Raw genomic sequence first — 15,048 nt, forward strand, 5'->3', positions numbered from 1 at the left:
CTCTGGGGGAGGGATCCATGGTGTCATTTTAGGGGGATTTGATGGAGGATAGGCAAGTTTGTGAAATACATTTAGGAATGCACTTTCTCTCCACTCTTTCTATATTTGTATACAGAGGCACCAGATGTCTCGTGCTACCTGTTTATTTTTACAAATTATCCCACTCTATCTAAATATATACAGGTTGAGTATCCCTTATCCAAGCTGCTTGGGACCAGAAGTGGTCCATATTTTGGATCTTTGCATATTTTGGAATTTTTTGGAATTTTTTCACTTACATGATGAGATATCTAGGGGATGGGACCCAAGTCTAAACACAAAATTCATTTATGTTTTATATCTACTTTATACACATACCCTGAATGTAATTTTAAATAATATTTTTAAAATTTTGTGTACTTTGAACCATCAGTGGCACTGCTGGGGGCCTGTGAGTAACACCTGCACGCCAGCTCAAAAGGTCCAGTTTTCAGATCACAAGAACATAAGAAAGGCCATGCTGGATCAGACCAAGGTCCATCAGGGCCAGCAGTCTGTTCACACAGTGGCCAACCAGGGGCCTCTACGAAGCCCACAAACAAGACGACCGCAGCAGCATCCTGCCTGTGTTCCACAGCACCTTATATAATAGGCATGCTCCTCTGATCCTGGAGAGAACAGATATGCATCATGATTAGTATCCATTTTTACTGGTAGCCATGAATACCCCTCTCCTCCATGAACATATCCACTCCCCTCTTAAAGCCTGCTAAGTTGGCAGCCATCACCACATCCTGGGGTAGGGAGTTCCACAGTTTAACTATGTGTGAAGAAATACTTCCTTTTTATCTGTTTTGAATCTGTCACCCTCCAGCTTCAGGAGATGACCCCGCGTTCTAGTATTATGAGAGAGGGCGAAAAGCTTCTTCCTGTCCACTCTCTCCCTACCATGCATAATTTTATAGACCTCTGTTATATCTCCCCTTAACTGCCTTCTTTCCAAATTAAACAGCCTGATCAGTCTGGATATCGGATGTCTGGGTAAGGAATACTCAACCTATAATTGATTTCAACATTCAGAGGGTTCTGCTGCCCTGCTGTTCCCATTTCATAGATGGGGGAAGCTGAGTCTGAGACTCGTGGCTTGACCACGGCCCACCCAATGGGTCAAGCCTTTAGTCCCTAGCATCCCACACCAAAGCTCGAACTCTGTCCATTCAAACACCCCGTCTCAAATGCACAGGGAATAGAGGTCATTGTGCTCCCTCCCTTTCTTCTCTTCCCCAATTTCCTGGTGTCCTGTAAATCCCCTGAACCTCCTTCTGGTCTTCATCAGTCAAGGTCGATATTGACGTGTGCAGAATCCGTCTTCCCTCCCCGTTGCCTGTCTGCTTCACCATCCCCGTATTCACATGCCTGTTGGAAGAGGGCAGGGCAGGATGCGGGGCCAGGGTCTTAGATCCTCCCCCCCTCCCATTGTGCAGGGGTGGAGGAGGCGATGCTCCCTCCCCGGCAGTGCCGGCAAGGCTGTTCCCCGCTGGCTTCCTTCTGCCTCCCACTCCTCCTGTAGTTCCTTTTAATGTTGGGAACATCACAGTAGCCCGACAGGATACACCTCTACACGCCTGCATTCTAAGCATCACATTCCGGAAGGGCAGGATCAGATTCTATTTATTTGTTTCACCTTTGTACCACGGCTCTCTTCCAAGAAGCTGTAGACCTCGTTCTGGGGCCTCCAAATTTCTCTGCTCAAGAGCTATCTGAGGTTGGTTATGTGGGGGAAGAGAGCGGCTTTTCCTAAGACGATCCAGTGGGTTTCATAGCTGAGTGGGGATTCGAACCCAGCTCTCTCATGGGGATGTACAAGAAAGCCCCTTTCCATTTCTTTTTGTTTTCATGTGTCCCGAGCCGCTGAGTTTGCCACCAGCCCGTATTTTTTCCTCCTTTCAAACCCCTTTTCTCTCCCAAGTTCCTTCAAACTCGTAGTGTCCAAATGTGTGTTCAGTAGACTAGAGCAGAGGAAAGGGGTTGTATGCTGCTGGAGAAGGGCGGCGCAAATCTGAATGTGAGCCGTTATATCCAACCTGTTTTCGTTATTAGCATTCCCAACGGTGGCTTGTGAAAGCGCTGAAATTTAACAGGGGAAATTGATGCGAGGAAATGGAAGATTGTGTCCGCTTTGTTCACACAAGAGAGAAACAAAATTGAAAAGCGTTGGCAGGGATGGTAAATTCAGAATCCTGCCTACTTTTGAGAAGGGGAGAACTTGCTTGGTGTAGTGGTTAAGAGCAGTGGACTATAATCTGGAGAAGCGGGTTTGATTCCCTGCTCGTCCACATGAAGCCTGCTGGGTGATCTTGGGCCAGTCACAGTTCTCTTAGAGCTCTCTCAGCCCCACCTACCTCACAAGGTGTCTGTTGTGGGGAGAGGAAGGCAAGGCAATTGTAAGCCGATTTGAATCTTATAGAAAATCGGGGTATAAAAACCAACTCCTCTTCTTCTTTCCCCACCCCCAATTTCAAGGGTCACAAGTGGTAGAGGAGTGACCACATATGCAAACCTACACAGTCACTGCCCTGACTTGGAGGGCCCAGGCTATCCCTGTCTCATCAGATTTCGGAAGCTAAGCAGGCTCGGCCCTGGTTAGCATTTGGATGGGAGACCACCAAGGAAGTCCAGGGCCCCTACTCAAAGTCAGGCAATGGCAAACCACCTCTCTTTGTCTCTTCCCTTGAAAAACCTATGGGGTTTCCATATGTTGACTACGACTTGATGGCACTTTCCACCACACATATTCACACTACTTTTTGCTCCACTCCCCGGTTTTACAACACAAAAAAATAAGCTGAAGTCAGGTCTGTCGACTTCACACAGTGCCCCACCCCCTCCAGCAGAGGTGCAAAGTTAATGTTCCCATCTCCAGAGCTGAATTGCTGGAGGTGCCCCGGTTGTGTCCCAGACAACCTTTTCCTCCTGCAGCCCGGACCACTGTGCACCTTTATTAGTGTGACATGGCTGGGAGGGGGGGCAGTTTGACCTGGAGTGGCAACTTTCTCGCTTCTGAAAGCTGCAAATTGACAAATGACAATATGTAAGGTGCCTTTTGTCAAAGCGCGATAATCCAATCTCAGCCTAGTTCTTTAATGCAATTAAAGTTGCCGGTAATTAAGATTTGGGAATGAAGCGGTTTCCACCAAGATAATTTGTTCCCTGCTGTTGCACGAACGGTTCACATCAAGGCAGAACACCTGGCTCCTGAGGCAACTTGTGTCCAAGAGGCCTTGCAGATCCTGTTAGCACTACTGATTGGGATCAATGGCTCATCTTACCTTCTGGGTGTTTGTTTGTGCCGCACAGGGGACACCCAGCAGTAGCCCAGTTGGAGGAGCAAAAAAAAAAAACACCACAGGACTGGGTTTGCTGGAGCAGACTGGGCACTGTTTAGGTCAGCCTCTTGGCTCTGGGTGCTTCTAGAAGTCCACAGGCAGGATCTGAAGGGTCCTCTGCAGTTGCTGGCACCACCTCTTACTCCAAGGTAGACTGCCCATGAACATGGGTGTTTCATATAGCTGTTGCAGCCCATATCTCTGGGTAGGTTTATGAATTTTCTATTTCGACTGGGTAGCTGTATTAAAAGGTAAAGGTCCCCTGTGCAAGCACCAGGTCATTCCTGACCCATGGGGTGACGTCACATCCTGATGTTTCCAAGGCAGACTTTGTTTGCGGGGTGGTTTGCCAGTGCCTTCCCCAGTCTACCCTTTACTCCCAGCAAGCTGGGTCCTCATTTCACCGACCTCGGAAGGATGGAAGGCTGAGTCAACCTTGAGCCGGCTACCTGAAACCGACTTCCGTCGGGATTGAACTCAGGTCGTGAGCAGAGCTTTTGACTGCAGTACTTCAGCTTAACACTCTGCGCCACGGGGCTCCTGGCTGTATTAGTGTTCTGCAAAAAAAAAAAATTAAAGTCCTTAAAGTCCAGCAAAATGTAATTTGCCAAAATGTATTTTGCCGAGAATGTAAGAGGAGCCTGCTGGATCAGGCCAGTGGTCCATCTAATCTGGCACCCTGTTTCACAAAACACCCAACAATTTATTCTGAAGGACCAAACAAACAGGTAATAGAGGCTGAGACCCTCCCCTGCTGCTGCCTCCCAGTGCTGGGATCCAGAGGTTTGCCACCTCTGTAGATGGAGGATCCCTTACTATGGCCGGTTGCCACAAATGGACCTCTCCTCCATGAATCTGTCCAACCCCCTTTCAAGCCATCTTTGCTTGTGGCCATCACTTCTTTCCCTGGTAGTGAATTCCACAGCTTAATTACTCATCGAGTAAAGAAATATTTCCTTTTGTCTGTCGTGAACCTATTTTTCAACTATTTCATTGGGTGCCCGAACATATAGTAATATGGGAGAGGGAGAAAGACACACACACACACCCATCTGTTTTCATCACTCTTGGGCTAGAGTCCACTTCATCAAATGCATGGTGAAACCTCGGGATGCAGATACGGGAGGGGGAGGGGATTTGTGAAGAGTGGGGCTTAAAAAGACAATTTTTTAAAATGGCCAGAAGATAATTTGTGATATGTCTATGGAAAACTCGAAAGTTTAAGTAAAAACACTAGTTTTGGGGACTAGAGTTAAGAGTTGAGTCTTATTTTTTGATATTACTTATTTTTTGATATTACTTTTGATATTGATAAGCTACTGAACTTTAAAACTTTAAAAAAAATGTTTAGGAAGCTGTCAAATGACAGAGCCTCTGGCAGGTGGAATATTCCTCTTTCAAAGTACGACAGTGTACCCATGAGGACTAGAAACTTGCCCAATTTAAAGACAAAGGCTGGGCATCATGGAATGCCACCTGCTGGGCAGCTGCGGCCATACGAGGAACTTCTTCAGCTGTCCAGGCTGAGATTCTCTGCCCAAATTTCCATGAGGGAGCCGAGCACTTACAGAGCAGACGGCACAGTTACCTTTGCCAACAGAACTGACCTGATGCTGTTTGTCTCCACCCTGCTTCCCTCCCTCCCCAGAATATTGACATCACCAACTTCAGCAGCAGCTGGAGCGACGGCCTGGCCTTCTGCGCTCTCCTCCACACCTACTTGCCTGCGCACATTCCCTTCCAGGAGCTCAGCAGCCAAGACAAGGTGAGTGAATTGGTTGGAATCATCACCGACATGAGACGCCTTATACCAAGTCAGATTATCGGCGTTGCCTACTGTGACAGGCAGCTGCTCTCTAGCATCCCTGGCGGCCTGAGGTCCTTTAACTGGAGACGCCTGGGGAGGAACCTGGAATCTCTTGCACATCTTGTGCTCTTTGGCCCCTCTGGCTGAAAGCAGAACGGGAGGGTTGGGAATTGTTGCTCATGAACATAGGAAGTTCAAGTCTTGCCTGCTGAAACTGGCAGTCACTGTCCAGAGTCTCAGGTGAATTCCCAGCACCTGCTGTCAGAGATCCCTTAGCTGGAGATGTCAGTGAGTGAACCCGGCACCTTTTGCATGCAAAGGAAGTGCTCTAGCACTGAATGTCGGCCCCTCCCTCAAACATTTCGATCTGCTAAAAAGAAGCCCTTGATTGATTAAGCAGCAGAGTGCTTCTTTTGTTAAGTTTCATGATTTTTAAAACTAGTTCTTATAAAACGTGCAAGCTCCAACTTAGAAGAGGCATTTCCTTTCAAAGAGGAGTTCCTCTTCAAAGATGCAGCTTGGTGCAACCTATGCTTGCATCACCTAAACAACAAAGCAAGAATTCCTTTTTTCCTCACAGCTTCATATGGGGGCTTAGGCTTATTTAATTGATTGACAAACCCGTAGGATTGATTGGTTAATATTTGTTTGAATGGGAGGCTAATATTGGTTAATATTTGTTTGAATGGAGATCACTCAGAATTACAACTGATCTGCAGGTGACGGAGATCAGTTCCCCTGGAGAAAATGGCTGCTTTGGAGGGTGGACTCTATGGCATTACACCCTGCTGAGGTCCCTCTCTTTCCCAAACCCCATCCTCTAAAGGCTCCACCAAATTTCCAGGAATTTCCCAACCTGGAGCTGGCAACCCAACTAAACAGGCAGATATATGCATAAGTATGCAAGCTCATGAAGCAGTACTTGTGGACTCTTAACTTTTGTGGGCCTTTTTTGAAAGGCTGGGCAGTCCCCTTTGTCCTAAAGGGCTATCTTGCTCTCAGCCAGAAAATTTACCCTATGCTGCAGACTAGAAGCTTGCTGAATGTAAGAGAGACAGAAAACTCCTTTTTAGGAATGAACCCCTTTATTTATTTTTTTAATTGGGCAATAAATACTCAAAGATGGTTTTACTCCTGGCCTGCTTTTGCTCATTTTGCTGTTTTCCCCCCTCCCCCCCCAAAAAAAAACCCTACCCGCAAACCAACCTGTGTTTTGTATGCATTTCTCCCCCAGCCCCACCCATACATGTAGGTGCGTGCGCACCATCATGTATTTTATTTGCATGCTTCATTAATTTGTTTCCTTTAATGTTTTGAATAGGGTAGCAGGTGTCATTTTTAGATTGTGGTCTGGATTTCCTGGTCTGAAGGTGGGGCGGGGGTGGTGGTTTCAGGCTTGAACCTGTCAAATTTATCTCGTTGGAAATTGAACCGGTGAAGTTCAGAAGGCCGTGACTGTCAGGGCCGGCAGTTGACTTCCTGGCTAAGGAGGCCAGGGCTTCCTTCTGGGGCTCCTTGAAGCTCTCGTATAAGACTCAGGAGGGCAGTTTAGGTTCCTGGGGGACCACTTATTCTCCAGTCCAAGAGGGGGAAAAATCTCTCACCACCACCACTTGACCATTGTTAACATAATACATGACAGACCATAAACTATGCAGAAATGAATTACAAACAAAGAAAACAAGGCAGCAAATAGCAAGATAATAAATGCACTTAATAATGCAGTATACCACATTCCAGCTCCGTTTATGAAATGTCCCCTCTGAACTATTCTCTTACATTACAGCCTTGTTTTCTTCATAAAAATGGTTTTAATTATTTCAATATAGAATATCATGATTAGAATGTTCTTATTATCCAGTAACTGATTAAGCAATGGCAGTCTTTGCCAATACCATAAACTTCCGTGAACGAGACAGCAAAGTTCTTCTCCCATGCCAGTAAAGAAGAAGAGTTGGTTTTTATATGCTGACTTTCTCTACCACTTAAGGAAGAAACAAACTGGCTTACAATCGCCTTCCCTTCCCCTCCCCACAACAGGCACCTTGTGAGGTAGATGTGGCTGAGAGAGTTTGGAGAGAATTGTGACTAGCCCAAGGTCACCCAGCTGGCTTCATGTGTAGGAGAAAAAAGACAAATCCAGTTCACCAGATTAGCCTCCGCCGCTCATGTGGAGGAGTGGGGAATCAAACCCGGTTCCCTAGATTAGAGTCCACCACTCCAAACCACCGCTGTTAACCACTACACCACACTAAAGTGATTCAGAGCTGCTCTCTACACCACGCTAAAGTGATTCAGAGCTGCTCTCTACACAACGCTAAAGTGTTTCAGAGCAGCTCTCACAGACTCAATTATCTCCTGAGAGCAGAGTGACCCAGATCATGTAGTCGTCTCCAAAATGTAATCTCAATAGCTACTAATATAAATCATTATTGAAAAATAGTCGTATTTATTACCAATAGCAGCAAGTGTTTGCGACTGACATTTGACTTCCCAGGAATGCTGGGTTAGGGATAGCGGGCTATGAATTTTTCAAAGAAATACAGGATTCAGAAGCTGAGGGGAGACACCTTAACTTGAATTAGGTTTGAGTCCTGTAGCACCTTAGATACCAGCAAGATTTTTCAGTTTTAAGCTTTCGAGAGTCCAGGCTCTCTTCATCAGATACCAGAACTTGAACTCAGAGGCTTATACCCCAAAAATATTGTTGGTCTCTAAGGTGCTTCTAGACTTGAATTTAGCTCTTCTTCTGCAGACCAACATGGCTCTGAAACTACCTTAAATTGAAGGTTTCACTTTTACCCAACAAAGCTTCTATATTTTTCGGTCTGTGCATCCCAACTGCTAGACTCGGTTTGGGGGCTCCACCCTTCCCTCCCCACTGAAGCACTCTTCCACCCTGACCTTCCCTCGTCCTGATTTTATTTTCGCAGAAAAGAAATCTCCTTTTGGCATTCCAAGCAGCTGAAAGCGTAGGCATCAAACCCAGCTTGGTAAGTGCCTTTTGTTCCAGACTGGAGGGCGGGGGGGCTGAAGAGGCCGGGGCCTGCAAGGCAGAGATGGCAAGCCAGGACTGTGGAGGAGGCAGGCAGTTGTCCCAGTTTTTCTACCAGAGGGCCTGATGCTGTTTGTTGAAGGTCTGCTTTTAACTTGAAGAAGAGTTGGTTTTTATATGCCGACTTTCTCTATCACTTAAGGGAGGCTCAAACAATCACCTCCCCTTCCCCTCCCCACAACAGACACCCTGTGAGGTTGGTGGGTCTGAGAGAGTGTGACTAGCCCAAGGTCACCCAGCTGGCTTCATGTGGAGGAATGAGGAAACCAACTCGGTTCACCAGATAAACCTCCACTGCTTAAGTGGAGGAGTGGGGAAATCAAACCCGGTTCTCCAGATCAGAGTCCACCGCTCCAAACCACCGCTCTTAATCACTACACCACGCTGGCTCTCCTGATGATGATGCTTGAGAAAACTGGCCCATCATTGAGCTCAGCTTTTGTTAAATTCTGTGGAAAGCAGTGAACCCGCTTCACTATTACCCCAACAGCATTTGAGCCAGCCTGTGGTCCCTTCTGTAAGGAATAAAAAATAACATCTTGGTAAATTTCTTGCAAACTTCCACCACAGACTGTAGCCAGGAGCTCGCCATGATGAGTGTCATTTCTCCCTGCCGAGAGCACAGTCCTACAGCTCTCACGTACCTGCATCGGTCATTTCCAAGTACATTTGTTTATTTTATTGCATTTTTACCCTACCCTCTCCGGCCCAAAGGCCAGGCTTGAGGCGGCTGAGTGCTTCTGTGCAGTCGGAGTGCTTCCGTGCGAGCGCAAGCTGCATTCGGCGCGCTGTATTATTATTATTATTTGCAAAATAACATCGCATGGTCAAGATTACTCTTATTGTACATCATTTATTTTGCATCGTTGTTTCTGCCTGTGCTGGCTCCCCTCCCAGCCCCACTTTGAGAGTCACCACTTATTAGGCCGTGCACTTTCAAATAAGCCTCAGTTCCCACCATGTCTGGGGAAAAAATGCTGTTTCTGCTTCTTTCTTTTTTAAAATGAAAGCTGAGATGATTCTCAGAAGGTTCGCTTGTCTCGGCTCCTGCTGAATTGCCCATGTGGTGTGTGGCACAACTGCAAATGTGCGAGTCCTCCATAGAAGAAGAAGAGTTGGTTTTTCTATGCCGACTTTCTCTGCCACTTAAGGAAGACTCAAACCAGTTTACAATCACCTTCCCTTCTCCTCCCCACAACAGACACCCTGTGAGGTAGGTGAGGCTGAGAGAGCTCTAAGAGAGCTGTGACTAGCCCAAGGTCACCCAGCTGGCTTCATGTGTAGGAGTGGGGAAACCAACCCGATACACCAGATTAGCGTCTGTCGCTCATGTGGCGGAGTGGGGAATCAAACCCGGTGAGGCTCACCATCTGCACCTGGTCTGGCAGCAGCTTCTGTGTGCAGGACTCTTGACCGAGATAGATTGACTCTATAAAGGAAGCCACGGCCCCAGTTTGCCTCTATAAAGGAAGCCACGGCCCCAGTTTGCAAGACCTGAGCAAGGCTGTCAAAGATAGGATGTTTTGGAGGACTTCGATTCATAGGGTCGCCATGAGTCGGAAGCGACTTGACGGTACTTAACACACAATTCTTTCTGGTCCAGGCTCAGGAGTACGAATCTGCCTTTTTTAAAAGTTTAGTTTTAATTTTGTTTTCAGATGATGTTGTTCCAAGCTTTTTCGTTTCACTTGTTTTCCCTGCTGGTATTCCTGATACATTTGTTTTATTTATGCAAAGAACAGGCGTTTTTAATGGTAGTGATTCTATTCAGTTTCATTAACAAGGCCGCTGGGGGGACTGCAATTTTGTCCCCCAAAGTTGGGAGGACCTCTGGCAGAAACTGGAATTGTCTAATTGAAGCAGTCTGGCCGCAAAATTTGGGCGCATCCCTAGTCCGGGCCGTTTATCAGCCTCTGAAGAGGGAGCTGCTGACCAAACTGGGAATCTCTGGATCACACGTGGTCGGTCACCTGTGGCTGTGCACCTGAAGGTGCCAGGGCATCTGTTCTGCCAGGCTGCATAGGGACTCCTCTGCCCAGTCAGCCCACTGGTTTCTCCAGTGTGCCAGACTGGACTGAGATCAGCACGCAGTGAGAACCTTGTGCCTGTCTCTTCATAGAATCATAGAGTTGGAAGGGACCACCAGGGTCATCTAGTCAATCCCTTGCACAATGCAGGAATTTCACAACTACCTCCCACACACACACCCAGCGACCCCTACTCCATGCCCAGAAGATGGCCAAGATGCCCTCCCTCTCATGAACTGCCTAAGGTCATAGAATCAGCATTGCTGACAGATGGCCATCTAGCCTCTGCTTAAAAACCTCCAGGGAAGGAAAGCTTACCACCTCCCGAGGAAGCCTGTTCCACTGAGGAACCACTCGAACTGTTATAAAATTCTTCCTAATGTCTAGATGGAAACTCTTCTGATTTAATTTTAACCCGTTGGTTCTGGTCCGACCTTCTGGGGCAACAAAAAACAACTCGGCACCATCCTCTATACGACAGCCCTTCAAGTACTTGAAGATGGTTATCATATCCCCTCACAGTCTTCTCCTCTTCAGGCTAAACATACCCAGCTCCTTCAACCTTTCCTCAGAGGACTTGGTCTCCAGACCCCTCACCATCTTTGTTGCCCTCCTCTGGACACGTTCCAACTTGTCTACATCTGTCTTAAATTGTGGTGCCCAAAACTGAAGAGGTCCCCACCTGCCTGCTACATTCCACAAGGGACCCATTCTTGGGGGCTCCCACCTCTTGTTTCCCTACTTATGGCCCTCTTGCTTCCTTGCAAGCAGAAAATCCACCTGTCGCTTGGCAACAGAGCCATCAGTTGGCTGCTTGGAAATGATAGCCCGCTGATCTCTGCCTGCATACTGAGCCAAGTTTCTTGGTTGTTTGAATCAGCCCACAATTTCATCAGCTGGAACAACTCGTGGCCCTTCCAGAATGTACGAAAGTACAAGGCTGTATGAACATCCATCGGGTTTCCCTTCAACTTATTTATCCTACCCCATCTCACCACTACCCCCCACCATTTAAAAATAAAATCTCATCTCTTGAAAACGTTTAAAGCTGAGATTTAATGAGCTTTGGCTGCTGTCTGCTCCCTGGAAGCCTGGCCAGCACGTAAACAACCCTTCCGGCAGAGCGCCTGTTGTTCCTGGCAGCGGCTCCTGGGTCGCTGCAGCAGGAAAGATGAGAGCCATCACGTTCCCCAAAGCTTGAACGTGAAGCCTCCCGCACGGACTCCCAGCAAGCATTGAACATCAGAGAGCAGCTTGGCCTCTCCTGGACTTAATGGGAATGCCAGGACGCTCCCCAAGCAGGAGGCAGCAGCAGCCTGGGGCAAGGAAGCCCTTGCTGGACAGTGCACAGCCAGCCCCTCTTCAAACCCCAGTGGGAGATAGATGAAGTTCCCAAACGCTGCCAAGCCTTCCTTGCTTCCCTTCTTGAAGATGCTGGTTAGGAAGGGGCCGTGGCTCAGTGGTAGAGCATCTGCTTGGCATGCAGAAGGTCCCAGATCCAATCCCCAGCATCTCCAGTTAAAGGGACTAGGCAAGTAGGTGATGTGAAATACCTCTGCCTGAAACCCTGGAGAGCCACTGCCGGTTTGAGTAGGCAATACTGACTTTGATGGACCAAGGGTCTGATTCAGTAGAAGGCAGCTTTAAGTGTCTTTCAGACGTGGTAGAAGCAGAGGGGTTACGTGGCAGGGCTTCAAGCGTCAGGTCCGCCATAGACTCACTGGGCGGTGTCTCTTCTTTCAGCTTTGGCCCCTTCCCCCCCCAATCTGCAACACACAGATTATAGCACGGACCACAAAGAAGAGCCTCACCTCTCCCCTCCCACACCTCCCCTCCCATGCCTTCTCCCCGAGCCGCCCCTGCATGCCATTCCTACACACTCTTCCCCCACCCCACTTCTCACACCTTTCCCCACTTTCAAGGACTGCAGGGACCCTCTACGGTAGAATAATAGAGTTGGAAGGGACCACCAAGGTCATCTAGTCCAACCCCCTGCACAATGCAGGAAATTCACAACTACCTCCCCCACACACACACACACAGTGACCCCTACTCCATGCCCAGAAAATGGCCAAGATGCCCTCCCTCTCATCATCTGCTTAAGGTCATAGAATCAGCATTGCTGACAGATGGCCATCTAGCCTCTGCTTAAAATCCTCTAGGGAAGGAGAACTCACCACATCCCAAGGAAGCCTGTTCCACTGAGGAACCGCTCTAATGGTTAGAAAGTTCTTCCTGATGTCTAGATGGAAATCCTTTTGATTTTTTTTTTTTATATAATTCCAAAGAGAAATCAGGAAATGCCTGTCAGCCTCATTGATGTGTGGCTTTTCTCTCTCAGCTTTTCTTTTAAAGCTAGGGGGATCTGGCCCAGTTCCGTAGGGCCTGCAAGAGAGAGACTGGGCAGAGCCCCCCCTTTTCTATATTCTCCTCCCCACTTACTTTGCGGTGGGTCTGTTATTATCGGGCGCCAGCTCTGCTGGGAGTTTCGGGCGCCATCTTATCATTCGTATTATATGGATTTTAATCTGTTTCAACTGTTTCTGGTTTTTAGGGGAGGGGCGGGATATAAATCTAAAATATACATAAATATTAATAAAACAGCAATATTGTATGATGAAGATTGTGTGTACTTTGGCGGGCCTCCTTCCCACCCGCCACTCTTTGACAGGGCTGCCAGATGTTCTCCTTGGCTGGGCTCCTGCGCCCAGACACACAGCAGACAAGAAATTTAACAGGCCTAGCGGGAGAAAATTTCATTTGTTGAACTTCCTTTTGTTATAGGGATGGGAACCCATCCAGAAAATGGGGGGGGTCCTCTTACTCATCACTGAATAACCACATTTAATATATAGGGGGCAGAGTTCTCTTGGTCAGAGGAAGTGACCTTCACTGGGGCTTCCATGTTCAGAGGCTGTCTACCTGAGCACCAAATGGGGAGGGGAAATGGAGGCTGTAGCCACATAAAAACCTAAGAAGAGCCCTGCTGGATCAGACCAGTGGTTCATCCTGTCCCACACAGAGGCCAACCAGTTCCTCTGGAGGGCCGACAGCAGAGCGTAGAGGCCGAGGCCTTCCCCTGATGATGCCTCCTGGCACTGGTATTCAGAGGTTGACTGCCTCTGAACGTGGAGTTTCCCTTTAGTCAGCATGGCTAGTAGCCACTGATAAACCTCTCCTCCATTAATCTGTCTAAGCCCCTTTTAAAGCCGTCTCTGCCTGTGGCCATCGCTACATCCTCTGGCAGCAAATTCCACGCTGCCCCTGCAGACTCGCCAGAAGCGCTGCCCTGCCCACTGCCAGTAACAGCATGCTGGGCTGGATGGACTTCTGTCAGGGCCGGGTCTATGCTTTATTTCCATTTCCTCCTGCAGCAGAAGTGCATTATCGGCTTCTGCCTCCCCTGTCCCAGATTCTAATCCTGTCTCCATCCCCGCCACAGGAACTCAGCGAGATAATGTACACAGACCGCCCCGACTGGCAGAGCGTCATGCAGTACGTGGCCCAGATCTACAAGTACTTCGAGACCTGAGGCCCCGGAGCCAGCTAGAGGGAAGAGCCGAGCTGCAGAAGGAGGAGGGAGAGGCGCCTGAAGAACGCCATGGACAAGCACTCGATCACTTTAAAAGAAGCCCACTACCCACCACCCCACCCCAGGCGCCCCCGTTCCTACTCCACAGAGCCCAGCAGACTTTTCTTGTGATTCGGCAGAAGCCCAGCCCAGTTCTCCGCTTCCACCACACTCCAAAGATGCAGCAGGAAGGTTCTGCTTGGCCTGGGGGCACCTGTCATGTCAACAGCCCCCTCCCTGCCCAAGAGTGCCAAATGGATGGAGCCCAGAAGGCTGAAAGGGCTCCCCTGTCTCACCAGCAGCCTTTCCGAGGCGCCACAGCTGCTTCGCAAGCGTCTGACTCGCATTCACAGCCCTCCACGGAAGGGCCGGCAGGAAGGTTCACAAACGCGTTCCTCTGAGACCCACCTGTGCTGAGCTCCGAACACCTGGTGTGTGTCAAGGGGACTGTTCCAGGCTATGTGTGGGTTGGTCCCCTGCCGACCTGGAGAGCAGGTCCAGGCAACTGCTCCTTTGCAGGTTTTGGCTGGGGGTGGCTGGCTATCTCTGTGGGCCTTCACAAGACTAAGATCTGCGTGTGTTTCCAACACATCCTGTGCTTGCGGGTGCACAACATGTGGGAGGAGAGGTTATGTTTCCCGTGGGTCCCCACCAACCCAGAGGGAAGGGTGTCTGCCGAGGAATAACGCTTTGCTCTCCCTTTGTCCCCTGGAGGATGGGAATTCATACTTGCTGTGTTTACAGATCCAAGACCTTGTCAGGTGTTTGTCCCACCGTCGTGCCAGGCTGTGTCATCTGCAGAAGGTGGCGCATGCCAGAGAAGGCAGGTTGGACATCTCACCTGAAGGTCTTGGCCATGGGACAACACCCCCCTACTACACCCTGGATACCTCCGCCAGGATTGTTTTCAAGTTGGCTTCATCTTCCTTCCCATCCCGAGCTCTCTTGGCCCCTTTCAGCCGCTGGGATTTGGTTGGGTTCTCACAGTAGCTGCTGTGTAGGTGGTCTTCTGTGGGGCATTTTGGATGGAAGGGATTGGAAGGCAAATTGAGACGCCTTGTTCTGATTGAGATGTGTAGACAAGCCAAAAAATCTTACTTGAAATGTTCTGATTTTGTGGGATTCCAAGCAGAGCAAAGGAGCTTTCAGATGCATGTTATGTTATTTTGGGCAGGTCTAATTTGGGGAGGGCCAGGAACTCCCTTCCAGGACCCCAGACTCCA

At 48.7% G+C, this 15,048-nt stretch overlaps 1 protein-coding gene across 2 annotated transcripts in view; it reads left to right on the plus strand.

Annotated features, from left to right (window-relative positions):
* The window catches only part of SPECC1 (sperm antigen with calponin homology and coiled-coil domains 1), a 113,860-nt gene extending 99,975 nt beyond the window's left edge, over positions 1 to 13,885 (plus strand). For both annotated transcript variants that reach the window (XM_056865246.1, XM_056865247.1), the window contains 3 exons: positions 5,014 to 5,130; positions 8,106 to 8,165; positions 13,697 to 13,885. In XM_056865246.1, the coding sequence (XP_056721224.1) occupies positions 5,014 to 5,130; positions 8,106 to 8,165; positions 13,697 to 13,786 (267 nt within the window). In that variant the 3' untranslated portion in view covers positions 13,787 to 13,885. The remainder of the gene's footprint in view (positions 1 to 5,013; positions 5,131 to 8,105; positions 8,166 to 13,696) is intronic.
* The last annotated feature ends 1,163 nt before the right edge of the window (positions 13,886 to 15,048 follow it).

Source organism: Euleptes europaea, chromosome 19 (assembly GCF_029931775.1).
Source record: "Euleptes europaea isolate rEulEur1 chromosome 19, rEulEur1.hap1, whole genome shotgun sequence".
Taxonomy (NCBI): Eukaryota; Metazoa; Chordata; class Lepidosauria; order Squamata; family Sphaerodactylidae; genus Euleptes; species Euleptes europaea.